Here is a 15110-nt window from a genome sequence, read left to right as displayed (position 1 = left end):
CACATCCCCCTCCCCCACTTTCGCATCCTAGTCTTCTCACCTGCTTGTGCAGCCACCCCCTCACCACCACTGGAACATTGGGGTTCCTCCGAATGGCCTGGTCCCTCTTCCCAAAGCTGTGGACTTTATTGCTGGACTTGATCATCTAGGAAAAAGCAGATTTGAATTCTAGCAGCAGGGGGGGATTTGGGGAGTCACAAAAAGCAGGAGCCTCCTCTGCCTTACTCTAAGTGGCCATGCCCTTTGATCAAATGAACAGCAAGGAGACCAGAACAGGTGGGCACCTGGCCACAGCATTTTAATGAAAAGGCAAATCTAAGACCTAGGAAGCTTCCCGTCTGGGTCACAGAGGAAAAGAAAAAAAAAAAAAAACAACCTTAAAGGGATTTTTCAATCAACTTTCACCAACAGCTGTTGGTCCTAATATGTCCTAATCTTTTTAGAGCAAAACTACTTTTCAGTCACAGATTTTGCCAACGTCCAGATATTTACCCCTCCTATCTGTGTTCGGTCCTTAGCACTCACCCCTTCTCTGAAATGCTGGTTCTTGCCCCTGCTCCTCAGTCACTGATCCCACATCTCACTTTTCCTCAGGCCCACCTGTCACAAAGCTCACCAGGCAGTTTCATAATACACCTGTGAACAGTGGTGTGACCCTCCCAAAACAAGCTGGGAAAATGAAGAAGGCATCTAAGGACCTAGGATCTGCCAGCAATCACCTGCTTTCTTAGACAAGTGACAAAACCCCAAGTGGTCTTAATTTCCTGATCTGTTATTTGGGGAAGATACTTCTTACATGCTTCCCTCACAAAGCTATGGTGGGGGTTGATGAGCATCTGCAAATATTAAAGAATGGAAGAAAGAAGTGAGTGGCCAGGAGCTCACCTTGGGGCCAGGCTTGGCCTCCACAGTGGACGTGGTACCAGCTGTGGATGTTTCACTGACCATGCTGGACGGTCTTTGGTTTTTTTCTTGCTTCGACATATGTGGATGTGACCTGTGGAAAGACATAGCAGAGTCCAGTAAGTACCAGGCTGCAGCGCAAGTGGAATCTGAGGTTTATTCCAGACTAGAACTGGTTGATGCGCCATGATCAATCTGTTGGAGACCACCTGACTCCACAGTATATAGCAAGAGCCACAATGGCCATGTGCTTCAGGGAATCAAAAGAATAGATGGGCACATCTTCCTAGCCTGACACCCCACAAAGGAGCCAAGGCCATCATTCCTACCTGCTGTCCTAAGGTCCCCACATTTACTCTCTTACTGGGGTGTCTGTGGCAACTGCCCAATCAGATGGGCACAAACAGTTGTACCACTCTTCACACAAGAGCAACACATACTCCTTACACACACACACACACACACTCTCTCTCTCTCTCTCTCTCTCTCTCTCACACACACACCTCCATTTCCCTGGCTCCCAAAAGAAGCTGTTTATAATTAGTAATAAAAAATCACTAGCGCACTCATCCACACCCCCAGATACACACAGAGAATCACTTACATAAACGCCAGTGGGGCTTGCCTCCCAAAATAGATTACTCAACAAAGAGCCCTATTCTAGGAACACTCCTTTGCCCCAAAATAGAACCATCAGAGATATTAACCCCTTGTGCCATGCCTGGGAGCAAGAAGCAATGAAACCCGCCTGGGCCCCCAATGAAGATCCCCCTCCATGTGTCCCCAACAGTGTCACCACGCTTCCCATCCAACAGCTCTGCTTGCCTTGGGATAGCCAGAACTCTGGGAACATCTCAGTCTGACACTCAAGAGACACTACAGAGAACCCTTCTCACCTGCCTCCACACAGCCCCAGCATTCGCCAGTCTTTCAAAGCCCGGGTCGTGGCAAATGCCTCCAACAAATTCAGTGCCTGTCCTGGAACAGCTTGATGCCTGCTTCCCAGACTCTACTAACTCCAAGATCAGTCAGCCTTCCTCAAAGTGTAAGTCTCATTGTTCTGTGGCTGGGTTCTCTGACAGGCAACACGATCCAGGCAGCTGCGTGCAGTAAACTGAGGCTCTCTGCCTGAGGAGTGGAGGAAATCTGATTTGGAGGCTTGGGCCAGGTGCCTGAAGAGATGGAGGATCCAAACAAGACACAGCAAAGAAGCAGCACTCCAGATGTCCGTTCGCCAGACTAACTTTTACAGAGGTGCTATGAGGGAAAATCCTAGTTTCCACCTTGGAGATAGGCTGCTTCCTTCAAAACCACTGCTCCTCAAAGGATAAGTGATCCTTCCTGCCCCGAAAGACAGGGTCCCGGCACCCTGCACCATTACTTCTTCGCAGAAGTAACCGCTACCACTGTGCTTTCTGAGCTGTGCCAACAGCAGGACCACTGCAGTGGCACCAGCTTTCCAAGGGGCTGAGCTCTACTGGATGCTTGGCAGCTGGAGGTGCAAGTCCCACCAAGCAGAAAGATCACTGGCTCCTTATCAGCTCAGGCACTCACTCCAGATTCCCCGCCCCCGGCCTCCATCCCAGCCAGACTTTTGTTACTGCTCCCCACTCAGAGAATGTCACCAAGCTCAGCCCCACTCACTGCTGCCAGAGGCTACATGCTGCAGAGAGATAATCACCAGCCGGGGGTGAAAAGGGCTCTCAGAGGCTGCCTTGTCCAGCCCCTGCCTCCAGGCAGAACTATGCCCAAAACATCTGCCTGGAACCTAGTCTTGCCTGACGTTCAGATTTCCAGAGGTTGAGACAAAAGATGAGTTCTCAGTTATGGCAGCTGTAGCTCTAAGCCAAAACTCAAGACACAAAGTCTGACAATAGATTTGTTTGGGATTTTATGCAGTTTAATTTGCTCCCATTTAAGACACGGAGGATTATTATAGAATATTTGGGAAATATTTTTTAAAAAGCTAAAAGGAAAGGAAAAAAAATCATCATAGTCCTATATACTCCCATTCTTTTTATAGGTCTGGTTTGTGCAGGAGGAGGGAAGAGCACATTTTTGTTTTTACATAATTGTGATCACACCATGTTTATGATTTTTGCATTTTGATTTTTTCAAAACCTATTATAAGTCAAACATTTTCTCCATTATTTTAAACACATCCATGTCATTTTGTTTCTTTATTTTTTTTAATTTTTATTTATTTTTTATTTTTTATTTTTAAGTAAGCTCTATGTCCAATATGGGGCTTGAACTCACAACCCTGAGATTAAAAGTCACATTCTCTACCAACTGAGCCAGCCAGCATCCACATCCACATCATTTTAAATGACATTACATTCCATCAACTAGATACTGTTCCTCCTCTATGGGACAAAGAAAAAATTATTTGGAGGTGTGACTGGGAGAAGATCCAGGATAGATGGCCACCTGCACCATTTCTGTATCTTTACATCCTTGAGCTCTGACTTTCATCACCTCCCGCTTTCTAGTCCTATGTCACCATCCCATTCAGGGATGCTGGCTGGCCAAGGAGCTCCTCCAGACAACAGTATTGTCCTACAGCCTTGGAGGTTGAGGAGAGAAGGTACAATCACCACCGAGGGAGCCAATTATGAAAAGATTTTAGCTGGAGGAGGACTGATTGTGGTACTAACACAGAACAACAGGGATGGACAGTGCAACACAGGGGTTGGCAGGTGAGTACAAGAAAAGAAGAAAGAAAAACATCAAGATAATTCCATTCTTCGTTCTGCAGAGACCTCTGCTCAGCCACACCCAGAGACAACTGGCTTATCAGGAGATATGACTAAAGCTCAAACTATATCTGCCCCAGAGAGGGGACCATGTCTCTATAAACAGTGAATATATCTTCATCGGAGGTCCCCCCTGGGCAAGGACAGCTCCCAACTCAAGCAACAGTCTCAACCTCTACCTGGTAGTCCCTGACCTGGCTCTTTGAAAGAACAAGGTGCCCACTCAGCCACATAACAAGATCGGTCTTCAGAGGATGTTCCTCTGAATCTCCTCAATGAGTAATGATCTCCTAGGTCTCCCAAGGGTAAATATGGCTTTGGGAAATAACTAGTTATCTGGAATTACAACTAGTTTTAAAAAAAAAAAAGTGGTGGTCATGCTTGGGACACCATTTTGGTACCCAAAAATAAGAATATAAAAAAGTCTCAGGGTACCTGGGTGGCTCAGTCAGTTAAGTGTCCAATCAAGTGTCTTGATTTTGGCTCAGGTCATCATCTCAGGGTCCTGAGATCAAGCCCCACATCACACTCTGCACTGCGCATAGAGCCTGCTTAAGAATCTCTGTCTGGGGATCCCTGGGTGGCGCAGCAGTTTGGCGCCTGCCTTTGGCCCAGGGCGCGATCCTGGAGACCCGGGATCGAGTCCCACATCGGGCTCCCGGGGCATGGAGCCTGCTTCTCCCTCTGCCTGTGTCTCTGCCTCTCTCTCTCTGTGACTATCATAAATAAATAAATAAATAAATAAATAAATAAATAAATAAATAAATAAATGAATGAATGAATGAATGAATGAATGAATCTCTGTCTGTCAGTCTCTCTCTCTCTCTCTCCATCTGCCCCTCTACCTACCTACCCACCCCGCCCCCCTAAAAAAGAAACCCAAATAAAACAAAACAAAGTTTCGAAACCAATTTTCTCACTTGGCTAAAAAGCTGGCTCTGGAAAGTTCTAGAGGTCGTTTACCACACTGTTCTGAACAATGGGACTATCACCAGTCTTATGGGTATAGCTTCCTGAAGACAGACGATACTGAAAGAATCATCTAACAAACATGTTCCCTCCTTAAGGGCCTGGTGGGGTGGACACTGACTTAGCCTCCACTCCTCAGACTGAAGTATACTCCTGACAGGTTTCACTCATGATCCATCCTCTCCCCCAGAGAAGAGCCTGTGCCCCTGAGCTGAGCCGCTGTGAAAGGTGGTTCAGTCAACAGCATGCCCTGAGGCACATGAGTCACAGACTCCCAGGAGAGACACCAAAACACCTGCACACGCTATGGGAAGGCAGACTCTTGGTGTCATTAAATAAAATCTATTAACTTAAAAGCCTGTTTGCCAGGTTTCTGGATTCCCAAAGTACAGTGGGATGATTTGAACAAAGACGTCTCTTTCCTTGGCTTGGGCTACATGAATGCTGATTATTTTGCTGGAGGGGTGTGGGCTGAAGTTCAAAACAGTGAGCAAGAGTTTTAACTCAACTGCCTCCCAGCTGAAATGAACAAAAGAAGTTAGGACTAGACAAAAATCAGTCTGGAGAAGCCTAGTAGGAAAGTGACTTCATCCTACTCTAAACTTCCTGAAGGATGTGTCAAGTGAGCCTGGACAGGAAATCACTTTCTCTGTCCCTCAATTTCCCCCTCTATAGAAGGAACTGCTTCTGCTACCTACATACCCAGGAGCAAATGCGTATAACATTGACAGAGGTAATAAGAGGGAGGTTATAAATTCAGAAGTCATTTTTTCAGTTGGGCCTGAATGTAGAGGAGTTTGGCTAATGGGATGCTCAGCTGCCTCTTGGTCAACATCAGGAACAGAAGCAAGCTGAAGTGGGATCACAGCAAGACCCTAACCTATCACTGTCTTAATAGGTAGGTCACCAAGCCAAGAATTAGTAACCCTTAGGGTCAGTACACAAGGTCAAGCAACCAGAGGGACTGGGCAGGACTTGTCCAGCATCTACTGCGTGCCAGGCACTTAGCATTCATTGTTTCACTTACCCCTAAAATGCCAGTTTTACCATATCCATTTTGTAAATGAGAAAACTGAGACTGAGATTAATAACTTGCCCGAGACAGAAGCTGGACTCCAAAACCTGGGTTTTGCCACAGAGACACCATCTCATGGCAAGTCCCAGGGTGTGACAGAAGCAGGCTTTTCCTGCTCTTAGCCCCAAGACCCAGCCCCAAACCAAGAGGATCCTAGGGTGGTGGAAAGACCAGGAGCCCGGGATAACTGGGTCTCAACAAAACTCTGCAGTTTAGCCACTTCTTCACAAATCACATTTCTCTGGGCCTCAGTCAACATTTTTGCAAAATGGGTGAAAACTACTCTCACCTCACAAGATGGTTGTGTGGATTCAAACGACATTTTGAAAACCATGGCACTGCACTAAATGAAAAGCATTGTTACAACTATTACAAGTGGAGACCCCAGAATTTAAATCTCAGGTACACTCTATTTTTATTTCCAAGGCACTTCTCTCCAGAAAGTTCAAGATGCCAAACAACTAACATATAAACAATCATTTCCTAGAAATGCCCCTATAAGCGCCGTGTCTGGTGGGGCTCCTTCGAAATGTAATAAACCTGTGGCTGGAGGACCAGGCTCAGATTCTTTCCACAGGAGGACAGAAAGCTATGGGGACTTGGGAATCCCTTATTGAGAAGACATCATTATTAGATGGTGCTTGTGTCCTATCAATTCTTGGAAAACACAGGCCCCCAAATTCATGCTCTCTCCTCAAGGATTCTACACAGAGAGCTCATCCAGAATTAATATCATAGGAGGAGGGTATATGAGAAGAGGCACACTCGATAACAACCAGCAGATTTTTTAAAGTGCTCACACTCACCACCTAAGGAGTTTGGGAAAAGCAATGCACAATGAAAAGCAGGAATAAAAGAAAGTTCTTGTCCCAAGCAGGCAGACACCTCCACATCCCCTCCTCTCAGAGACAGACAGACGGCCGACGCTCACTGTATACTCCCAACACCCGGGAGGAGGCTGTCTGACAGGGGTTTTCATTCAACGAGTGTGGCCTTGTTACTCAACTATGGCTTTCTGTGTTCCTGCTCCTCCCCCACCCCAACTCCTCTCTAGAATAAAGGCTCCAGTGCCCCACCCCACCCCATCCCTCAGGAGCTGGAAAGCAGCCCAAAGAGCACCCAAAGAGCACCCCTCACCTGGCATGAAAATAGTCCAGTGAGCCCCATGGGCTCCCTGCCCCCAATCTCAGCATTGCTCTGAACTCAGATGCTCCTATGTGCTCAGTCATATGACCTTGGACCGGTCTCTTCCACTGTCCCCTATCCACACCCTATGCCTCAGTCTGTGCTGGGGAAGAACCAAACCTTGACCTCTCCTGTTCCTTCCACCTCTGCTTTGCTATTTTAGAGATGATACAATGCTAACTGGAGCCATCTGCAAGCCCTTCTCTAGCTTCTCAGCTCTCCCAGGCTTACCAGGTAGCCACTCCCCTCACTTTCTAATGGAGAGCTCAGTGCTTCCCAGACCAGGGAGGTAGAAGAGGAGGAGGAGAGGGAGAAGTCACAGGAAAAAATTAAAATGACTGTTTGCAAGCAGCAGCTTCCCTTCCACACACAGCAGAGCCACTACCGCAGCATCTTCACCCCACACAGACTGCCGCGTGGCAACGGTCACATCTCCAATGCCAGTGCCCTTGGAGACATCAACGCCAATGCCAAGTCAACACCCAGGGGTTTGAATGAACTGCAGACCACAGCACCACCTCTTCCCTACCTGTGACTGTCACAAATGCTGTCTCTTAGACCAGGAAGGAACTCTGAACAGTCAAGTTTCTGCATCTGCTTGCCAGATGTTTCCATTTTTCCTCATTTTCCTGCTGCCATGGCAACCAAATGCAACAGGCAAAGCTAGCCCCAGACTGCCAGGCTGGAGAGACAAGGTGCTGGTTATATCAGCCACACAGTCCAGGGCACAGCAGATGAACTACAGGACAGACTCCTCCAGGCACAGAGTTGCAGTGTACCCCCGCCCACCCCCACCCCCACCCCGTGCTCTTCATCTTCACTGCAAATTTTTACCAACTTGTAATTGCAGGAGAAACAGGAGTCAGCCTCCCTCTCTCCTAGCAGCAGCCCACCCCCAAGGCCTATAATCTGCATATGCCTTGGAGAGTCCTGCTCTGCTACTGCAAAATGAACCCCTGAAGTCAAAGGTCAGGAAGGTAATTCTTACCTTCAGCAAGATATCTTTTTAAGGGGTATCCTCCAAACACCATTCATAACATTCCAGGCAATTCCAATTTACAGTTCTTTTCCAAACAATCCAATGAGAAAAAAGGGGGCCAACAGACTTCAGTGGAAGGAACCAAGCTAACCTCAAGAGGATGCTAGGAGAGGCAAGCCAGGAAAGGGTCTCCTCCAGGTTTAGGAATCTAGGAGATTTGTGGTGTCTTACAGCTGGCTTCTGAGCACAGCAGCAGGCTTCTGAACTTCCAGAGCACATACTCTCTCTCAAGTAGGCCCCACCTCAACATCAAATGCTTGACAGAGCCTGGGGATCAGTGTACACAGCCTGCTGTCAATCAGCTGCCGGCGTCACAGCTCCGGAATGCTTCTCTCCTCTTCCGAGAGAGCTGCGGAGGCGGCTGTCAGCGGCTTCCTGGACAGCCCGGCTCAGAGGAGAAAGTGCTCCTGTGCATAGCCCCCCCCCCCCACCAGAACCACAGCCTGGAACTCCCTTGTGCCAGGTCATCTCTTCAGGAGGGCCCCCTATGTGTGGCCTGTTAAGCCACAAAGGAAACTACAAGCTCCCAGTTCAAGAACATCATGGGGAATCAGGAAGAGGCTGAAGAGGAGGAACTCAAATATCAGTCACTGGAAATGAAGCTCTGTAGAAAAGCCTGAGAATATCTTCTGGAGAAAAGACTACTAAGGAGACTTGGCATCTTTCATGCAAGGATGAAGTTATCAGATCGCATTTCATTACTGCAGATAGAATCAACATCTCTAGCCTACTTAGTTGGCACATTAACATTTAAGGACAGCCAAGGAAGAAGATTGTCTCCTTAAGACCACTCTAACATGAGACAGTACTGGAGTGGTTGGAGGTACAGCATCTGGGGCCCGACTATCTCGATTCAAATCCTAATTGCCACTTACAAGCTGTGTGGCTTTTGGCAAGACTCTTAACCTCTCTGGGCCTCAGTATCCATGACTATAATGGCATCTTCCTCATAAAATGGTTGTAGAAATTAAATTAATAAGTGTAAACCACTTAGAAAAATACCCAGTAATACATAGTAGGGGCTCTAAGTGTTCACTATAAAGATAATAACATTATTAATGGAAAAAGCCAACTCTTATTCTAGGAGATAGATTACTTCATTTAATGTTAAAGTTGAAATTCTAGAACCTGAAACAAGGGATGTCGGGAAATTGTTTTCCCAGAAAATTATGAACTGAGCTAAAATTTGCCTGCCTAGAACTCTTCCTCACTGCTTGCCTTGGCAGCCATACAATAAATGTACCCCACTCCCACTCCCACCTGCCAATCCTTCTCAAAGACTTATAGCACATCCTCCTTCATCTTCTCTCCTGCAGACTAAACATGAAAGATCACAAGCCAATGAGCAATCTCAATTGCTCAATATCCCTCTTCAAACTTAGTACCCACATCAAAGTGTTTGGGGCTTAGCATGTCCTTGATGCTCCATAAACTTGGAATGAATGAAGTGGTCCACACACACCATGATATACCAGAACTATTGTCCTCCTTTCTCCATATATTGTATTTTTACTAATGCAGCCTAAACTTATTTTAACTCTTCCAAGTGGGAGTCCCATAGGCCTGTTGGCTTGGGTATACAGAAGTGTCCCCTGGGAAACAAGACTGTTGAACATGTTGACTGATATCCACCTGTATTGATAATTTCGTCAAAGAACTAGATCATGTAACAGAAAAGGTGAAATGAGAAATCAAACCCTCTAATCATGCAGCAGAAGATGCTTGTCAGTGATAGACTCAAAAGAGCCTACTTCCCAGGGCACCTGAGTGGCTCAGTGGTTGAGCATCTGCCTTTGGCTCAGGCCATGATCCCAGGGTCCTGGGATCAAATCCCCCAGGTCTCCACAGGGAGCCTGCTTATCCCTCTGCCTAGGTCTCTGTCTTTATGAATAAATAAAATCTTTAAAAATAAAAAAAGAGGTCCTACTTCCCTTAATAAATCGGGACTGTGGATTATTAAGTATAGTCATTAGTACCAGCCAACAGATATTTTGGATGGTCTTCCCAGGTGCATAGTTGGAATGCGCTTCCCTGGCCCCATGAAGTTAGGGAAAGTCATGTGACTTGGTTTATTCACCAAGTTCCCTTGGTCTTAGCTATGGCAATCATGGAAGCACAGAGATGGACCATCCCTCAATAAAAATGACAAAGCAGAGTCCCTGAGGTGACCTGTGATGGTCATGGAGCAAAAGGGAGAAATAGAGGCACCTGGGTGGCTCAGTTGATCAAGCATCTAACTTTTGATTTCGGCTCAAGTCATGATCTTAGGGTCCAGCCCCAAATTAGGCTCCATGCTTAGCAGAGTCTGCTTCTCTCCCTTACCCTGCCCTTCTCTGTGCACTGTCTTTCAAATAAGTAAATTTTAAAAAATAAGTAAATGAATCTTTTAAGTGAGAAACAAACTTAATTTTTTTATTTCACTGAGATTTCATTTGTTGTTGTTACCACGGCAGACCCTAGCCTATCCTGGCTGATTCTGTATTACTGACACAGAAACTAGAATACTCAGAGCTCGTGTCCTCTGGACCCACTGATCATAGCTTTCACATTATTTCTCTTCCCCATGCTTCCAATCTGTAAGGTGGGAAGTCTTTTGGTAGGCATGCACCTGTTCTACCAAGCAGCTCAGGTAAGCCCACCTGCCAACAGTGGGGTAGATGTATTATTTCTTCACACAGCAATGCTCTAAAGGAAGTCACCATGGAGACTTGTTTGGGTTTTTTCCCACACAAGAAGGAGCCCAAGATTATTTCACTAAAATCCATCTAAGATTGTCACCACAGCCCAGAGAATGATGGGTATCTATAGAAGATTTAAGGATGAAAGGAAGAATCTAGGAGTAATTTAAGAGGGATGAAAACAGCAAGTTGTCTAAATCAGTGGTTGTTATTTTACCTGAATTAGAACCACCTGAAGGCTTGTTAAAATACAGGTTATACCTCCAGAGTAGCTGATTTAGTAAGTCTGGGGTGGGGCTCAAGCATTGCATCTCTAGGGGGATGCCTGGGTGGCTCAGCGGTTGAGCGTCTGCCTTTGGCTCAGGGCCTGATCCCAGAGATCTGGGATCGAGTCTCACATCAGGCTTCCTGAATAGAGCCTGCTTCTCCCTCGCCTATGTCTCTATCCCACCCCCCACCCTCTCTCTCTCTGTCTCTCTCATGAATAAATAAATAAAATCTTTTTAAAATAATTTTTTTAAAAAAGAATTGCATCTCTAACAGACTCCCAGGTGATGCTGGTTCAGAGACCATCCTGAAGACCACTGCTGTGGAACTATTCACTTCAAGAACCTAGAGTGGAGGCTCTAGCAAGAGAAGTCCATGTGGCCTTAAAAGATACTCCTTAGAGAAGAAAAAAGAGCGAGTTTCTCACTCACCACATTAACCTGAGAACTGATGTATAAAGGACACAGGAATGGCCAACGCAGTCTTTTTTCCTCACCATGTAACACACTACACAAAAAAATTAAGCTCCTCTAAGGGAACAAACCAAGTACTTGTTGGCACATTTTTTAAAACTGGGTTTCTATGAGGTGAAATCATGCCTCACTCACCATCCAGAGCCAGGGGTAAATCTGGGTGTATTTCAGGAGGAAGCAATTTAGATAACTGGCTATATCTCCCTCTCCAACCTTATCTCCTTACTCCCCTTCACAAACCTCCTCCATAAGTCAGTCCCTCTTGCTCTCTGACCCCACCAAGGCTGGTCACACTTCTCTCAGCTACAACCCACGCACACAGGTGCACTTATCTTCACTTATCTAAATCCCCCCTTCCTCCAATTTAGAGCCAGACACTTCAAGAAAGTCTTCCCTCTCTTTCATCCCCATCACAGCCAATCAATCACCTAGTCCTGTCAATTCTACCTCCCAAATATCTCCAGAGTCCATCTGGTGTGCCTCATTTTTCATTCTGACTCAACTGGTATAGATCCCCCATGCTCTACCCTCTTTCCCCTCTAGACCTTTGCCCAGATTGGGACACTTTGGACAGATCTCAATTTAAACAACATCCTTTCCCAGGACGGAGAGGCCTCACTTGATTCCCTAAGCCAGGTTAGAACTCTCTTTTATCAACTCCCATTGAACTCTATGTTTTGTTTTGTTTTGTTTTTTTTGTTTTTGTTTTTACCAAGAACATTTATCCCATTTGTGAGCTCTTGTTGATTTATCTTCTCTACTCAACTATAAGCTTTTCACAGAGAGGACTACATTCGTCTTGCTTGCTGCTGTCACTGCAGGGTGCAACACAGCCCCTGACACAATATAGACACTTAATACTTAATGAGTGAATGCAGGGATCACCACATCAGCTCATAGGAATCTTCCCTTCCTCTCAATGCCTAAAGCACATTCCGCCTGCTTCAAGGAATGTCTGGTCACCCAGACATCGCACCCACCACCGGAGACAAGCAAGCAGTCCTTATGACATCCAGAAAATGTAGAGGGGGAAAAGTGACCCTTGAAAAAATAAAGGAATATCTTTTTCTTGGACACTGGATGGTATTGAGATTACCTACAAAGATATTTTGGGAGGATAAAAGAGGCTGTCTTCTCAGAAGTGGCCAGGAACAAAGTCTTAACAGTGAGAGAAAGGAAGTGTATAAAGACAATGGTGTTTAGTGATGGGAAGTCTGCATTTCTCTAGAAGCTTTTATTAAAGTTGGTAACTTCCCAAGACAGGTGTTCTAATGGATTCTCTACCCTGACCTTTATAAATGACAGGCAGCCATGTCTTTAGGATGTGTAAGGAAGGGGGCTGAACTCACTGACCTCCCAAGAGCTTCTGACCTTCAGGATTCTATAAACAAGCTCATTTCAAGTTGGAATGTAGAGAATCCACATTCTGGCTCTGTCTTTACATAGCAGTTCTGTCTCTATGTAGAAGACAAAACAATCTTTACCTTCTGTCCACTTTCTAATAGTACTAATTCTTTCAAAGTCAGACCCCAACCCTAGTCTGGCATCATGACCCATGGGACCACCACATCAAAAATAATTTAGCAAGTAGCCTCTGACTAGGGGCAAGGGTTACCCCTGCCTAAAGAGATCAAGCAAGGGGATATCTTGGCTTTTTCTACTTCTAGCCATGCAACTTTGAGCAAGTGACCTTACTTCTTTGAGTCTTAGTATCTTTATCTCTAAAATGGTGATGGTCTACTTCTTGGGATTGTTGTGTTAAATGAGATATGCATGTAAAAACCCCCAGCATAAAAAAAAAAACCATGTAAGGAATGTTAGTGTCATAATTATAGATTTCCAGTTTTAAAAGTTTTGTAAGATAATAACGATTCTAAGGTGAAAATACTGTAGGAACAAAATGACGTTTGGAATTTGCTTCAAAATAATCTATGTGGAGAGAGGGAAGCTATAGGTGAAATAAAATCATCCATGTTTTAGAAATTGTTGAAGATGGGAGATGAATACATTAGACTTATTGCCTTATCTTTCTCCTTTTGTACAGGTTTGAAATTTTCCATAATAGAAAATTTAAAGTGCATATACTGAGGGAGTGAAATGCTGTGAAAATATAAATATTGATTATTTTCAGATATTTGGTCTAGATGGTCTAAGAATGATATGAAGGGGGAGAAAAAGCCAACGTCTCTATTACAGAATTATTTTCTTAAACAGAACTGTCTCAGATGAGCAGAAAGAAACAGAGCCACTTGCATACACTTCTCTGCCTTCATTCCTGCAGAACACCACACCCTGCTTGGGCTGTACCTGCATTTTTAAGTAGACAAGCCCTAGGTAGTATAACTTAGTCTTAGCAGCCCAGGGGCTCTGCTGAAATAGGAATGAGGAGCAAGAAAGTCCCCACATTGATAAAAACAAGTAGAAAGAATTCCAGATGTTCAGGGACAATGGGTGCCACAGCCCTCTTCCCTTCAAAGCCCTGGGCTTGGACTCTTAACTTGAGGAAGGCTGGTTCAGCTTGGTGTGAGACTGTATTTAAGGCACTTTCACTCCAAATGAGTGGGTCCTCTTAGAGCACAGCTAGTGTGTTAGATGATACTGGGGGCCAGGGAGGGGGAGTTTCATTCAGGGGAAAAGGAGTTTGTAAGAGGCTCTGACAGTATCAATCACAGCACAAACCTGTATCATCTCCACACTTCCACATCTTCCCACTGAGAGAAGTCCAGAGATTGAAAAACAAAATTCTTGCATTCCACTTTGGATCAACCAACCCACTCCAAGTCCCTCTATCTGGGAGAGAAAACAGTCTAACAAGCTTTGTTGTGACCAAATGCCTTTAAGCTCCAAAACTCTGCTTGGAAAAGGAGAATATACAGAAGTACTTACTCTTCTTGAAGAATAAATTCACTATTTTCCGGAGAAAACTGCCCACTCACAGGATGCCTGAATGCTGTGGTCTGTTGGTTATGGCTAAAGAGAAAGAAAGAGAGATAATGAATGAGAAGTCATGTGAATGGAAAGGCTTGCAGACACAACAACAGGTCAGTAATGTCGGAGGACCCCTGATCATCACAGATTCCTCCCAGAGTAAGAGAGTGGGCCTTTCTTCGGAGACACATTTAATCTGTCAAGCCCCAGCTGCATTTAAAAAAACAAGAACTTTCAGCTCAGGTGCCACAGCCAACCTAAGATGAAAGGATTTTAATTCTAGGAAAGAATGGCTGCAAGAGACCACTGCATCTGAGAGAGACATTCCATGAAGTACTTACTCCAACAAACCCAATGGCTCAGTAACAAGTTACTTTAAGATGGCACGAGCTAAAACAAGAATGAAGGAAAGCAGACAGCACTTTCAACAGCTTCCCAAAACCATGAACCAGGGAAAGAATTCCAAGAATTAACCACCCACCCAGAAAAATCTATCTTCTTAAAATTCTTCTCCCTACTACAATATGCCTTCACTTCACTGATGGGATGTAAATGTATGGGCATGTCTCTGCAACATGACCTGCACAATTTCAACACCGTGGAGTTTCTATCACCCTTTTGAAGTTAGGAGGGATCAGCTTCCAGGCCAAGCTGACAGACACAACCAAAGTGTGTAGGTGTTTTGTGTATTCACAAAGGCTGCCTGCCTGGGTTCTTTGAAAGGAAGGAGGAGAAGGCTCTGGAGGCTCCTGGTTTGCTTGAGGAATAAACAAACCTAATGTCCTTTTTTCCTCCAAGAGTATGATTTATATTAAAGTGTTTTCCCCATTCAAAAAT

The 15110-nt window shown here is 45.2% G+C and overlaps 1 protein-coding gene across 9 annotated transcripts in view; it reads right to left on the bottom strand.

Moving 5' to 3' along the window:
- Positions 1–15110, bottom strand: part of PLEKHA7 (pleckstrin homology domain containing A7) — a 228264-nt gene that overhangs the window by 85264 nt on the left and 127890 nt on the right. For 8 of the 9 annotated variants that reach the window (XM_055317621.1, XM_055317613.1, XM_055317612.1 and 5 more), the window contains 3 exons: positions 14232–14315; positions 886–997; positions 41–145 (listed from right to left, as the gene is read on the bottom strand). In XM_055317621.1, coding sequence (XP_055173596.1) covers positions 41–145; positions 886–997; positions 14232–14315 — 301 coding nt within the window. Of the gene's footprint in view, positions 1–40; positions 146–885; positions 998–7876; positions 8093–14231; positions 14316–15110 lie in introns of those variants that run through there. The other variant, XM_055317620.1, reaches the window with a different exon arrangement.

This window comes from Nyctereutes procyonoides, unplaced genomic scaffold (assembly GCF_905146905.1).
Source record: "Nyctereutes procyonoides isolate TBG_1078 unplaced genomic scaffold, NYPRO_anot_genome, whole genome shotgun sequence".
NCBI lineage: Eukaryota > Metazoa > Chordata > Mammalia > Carnivora > Canidae > Nyctereutes > Nyctereutes procyonoides.
Note: the sequence above shows the minus strand (reverse complement) of the source record. Positions and strands in the feature narration are given on the sequence as shown.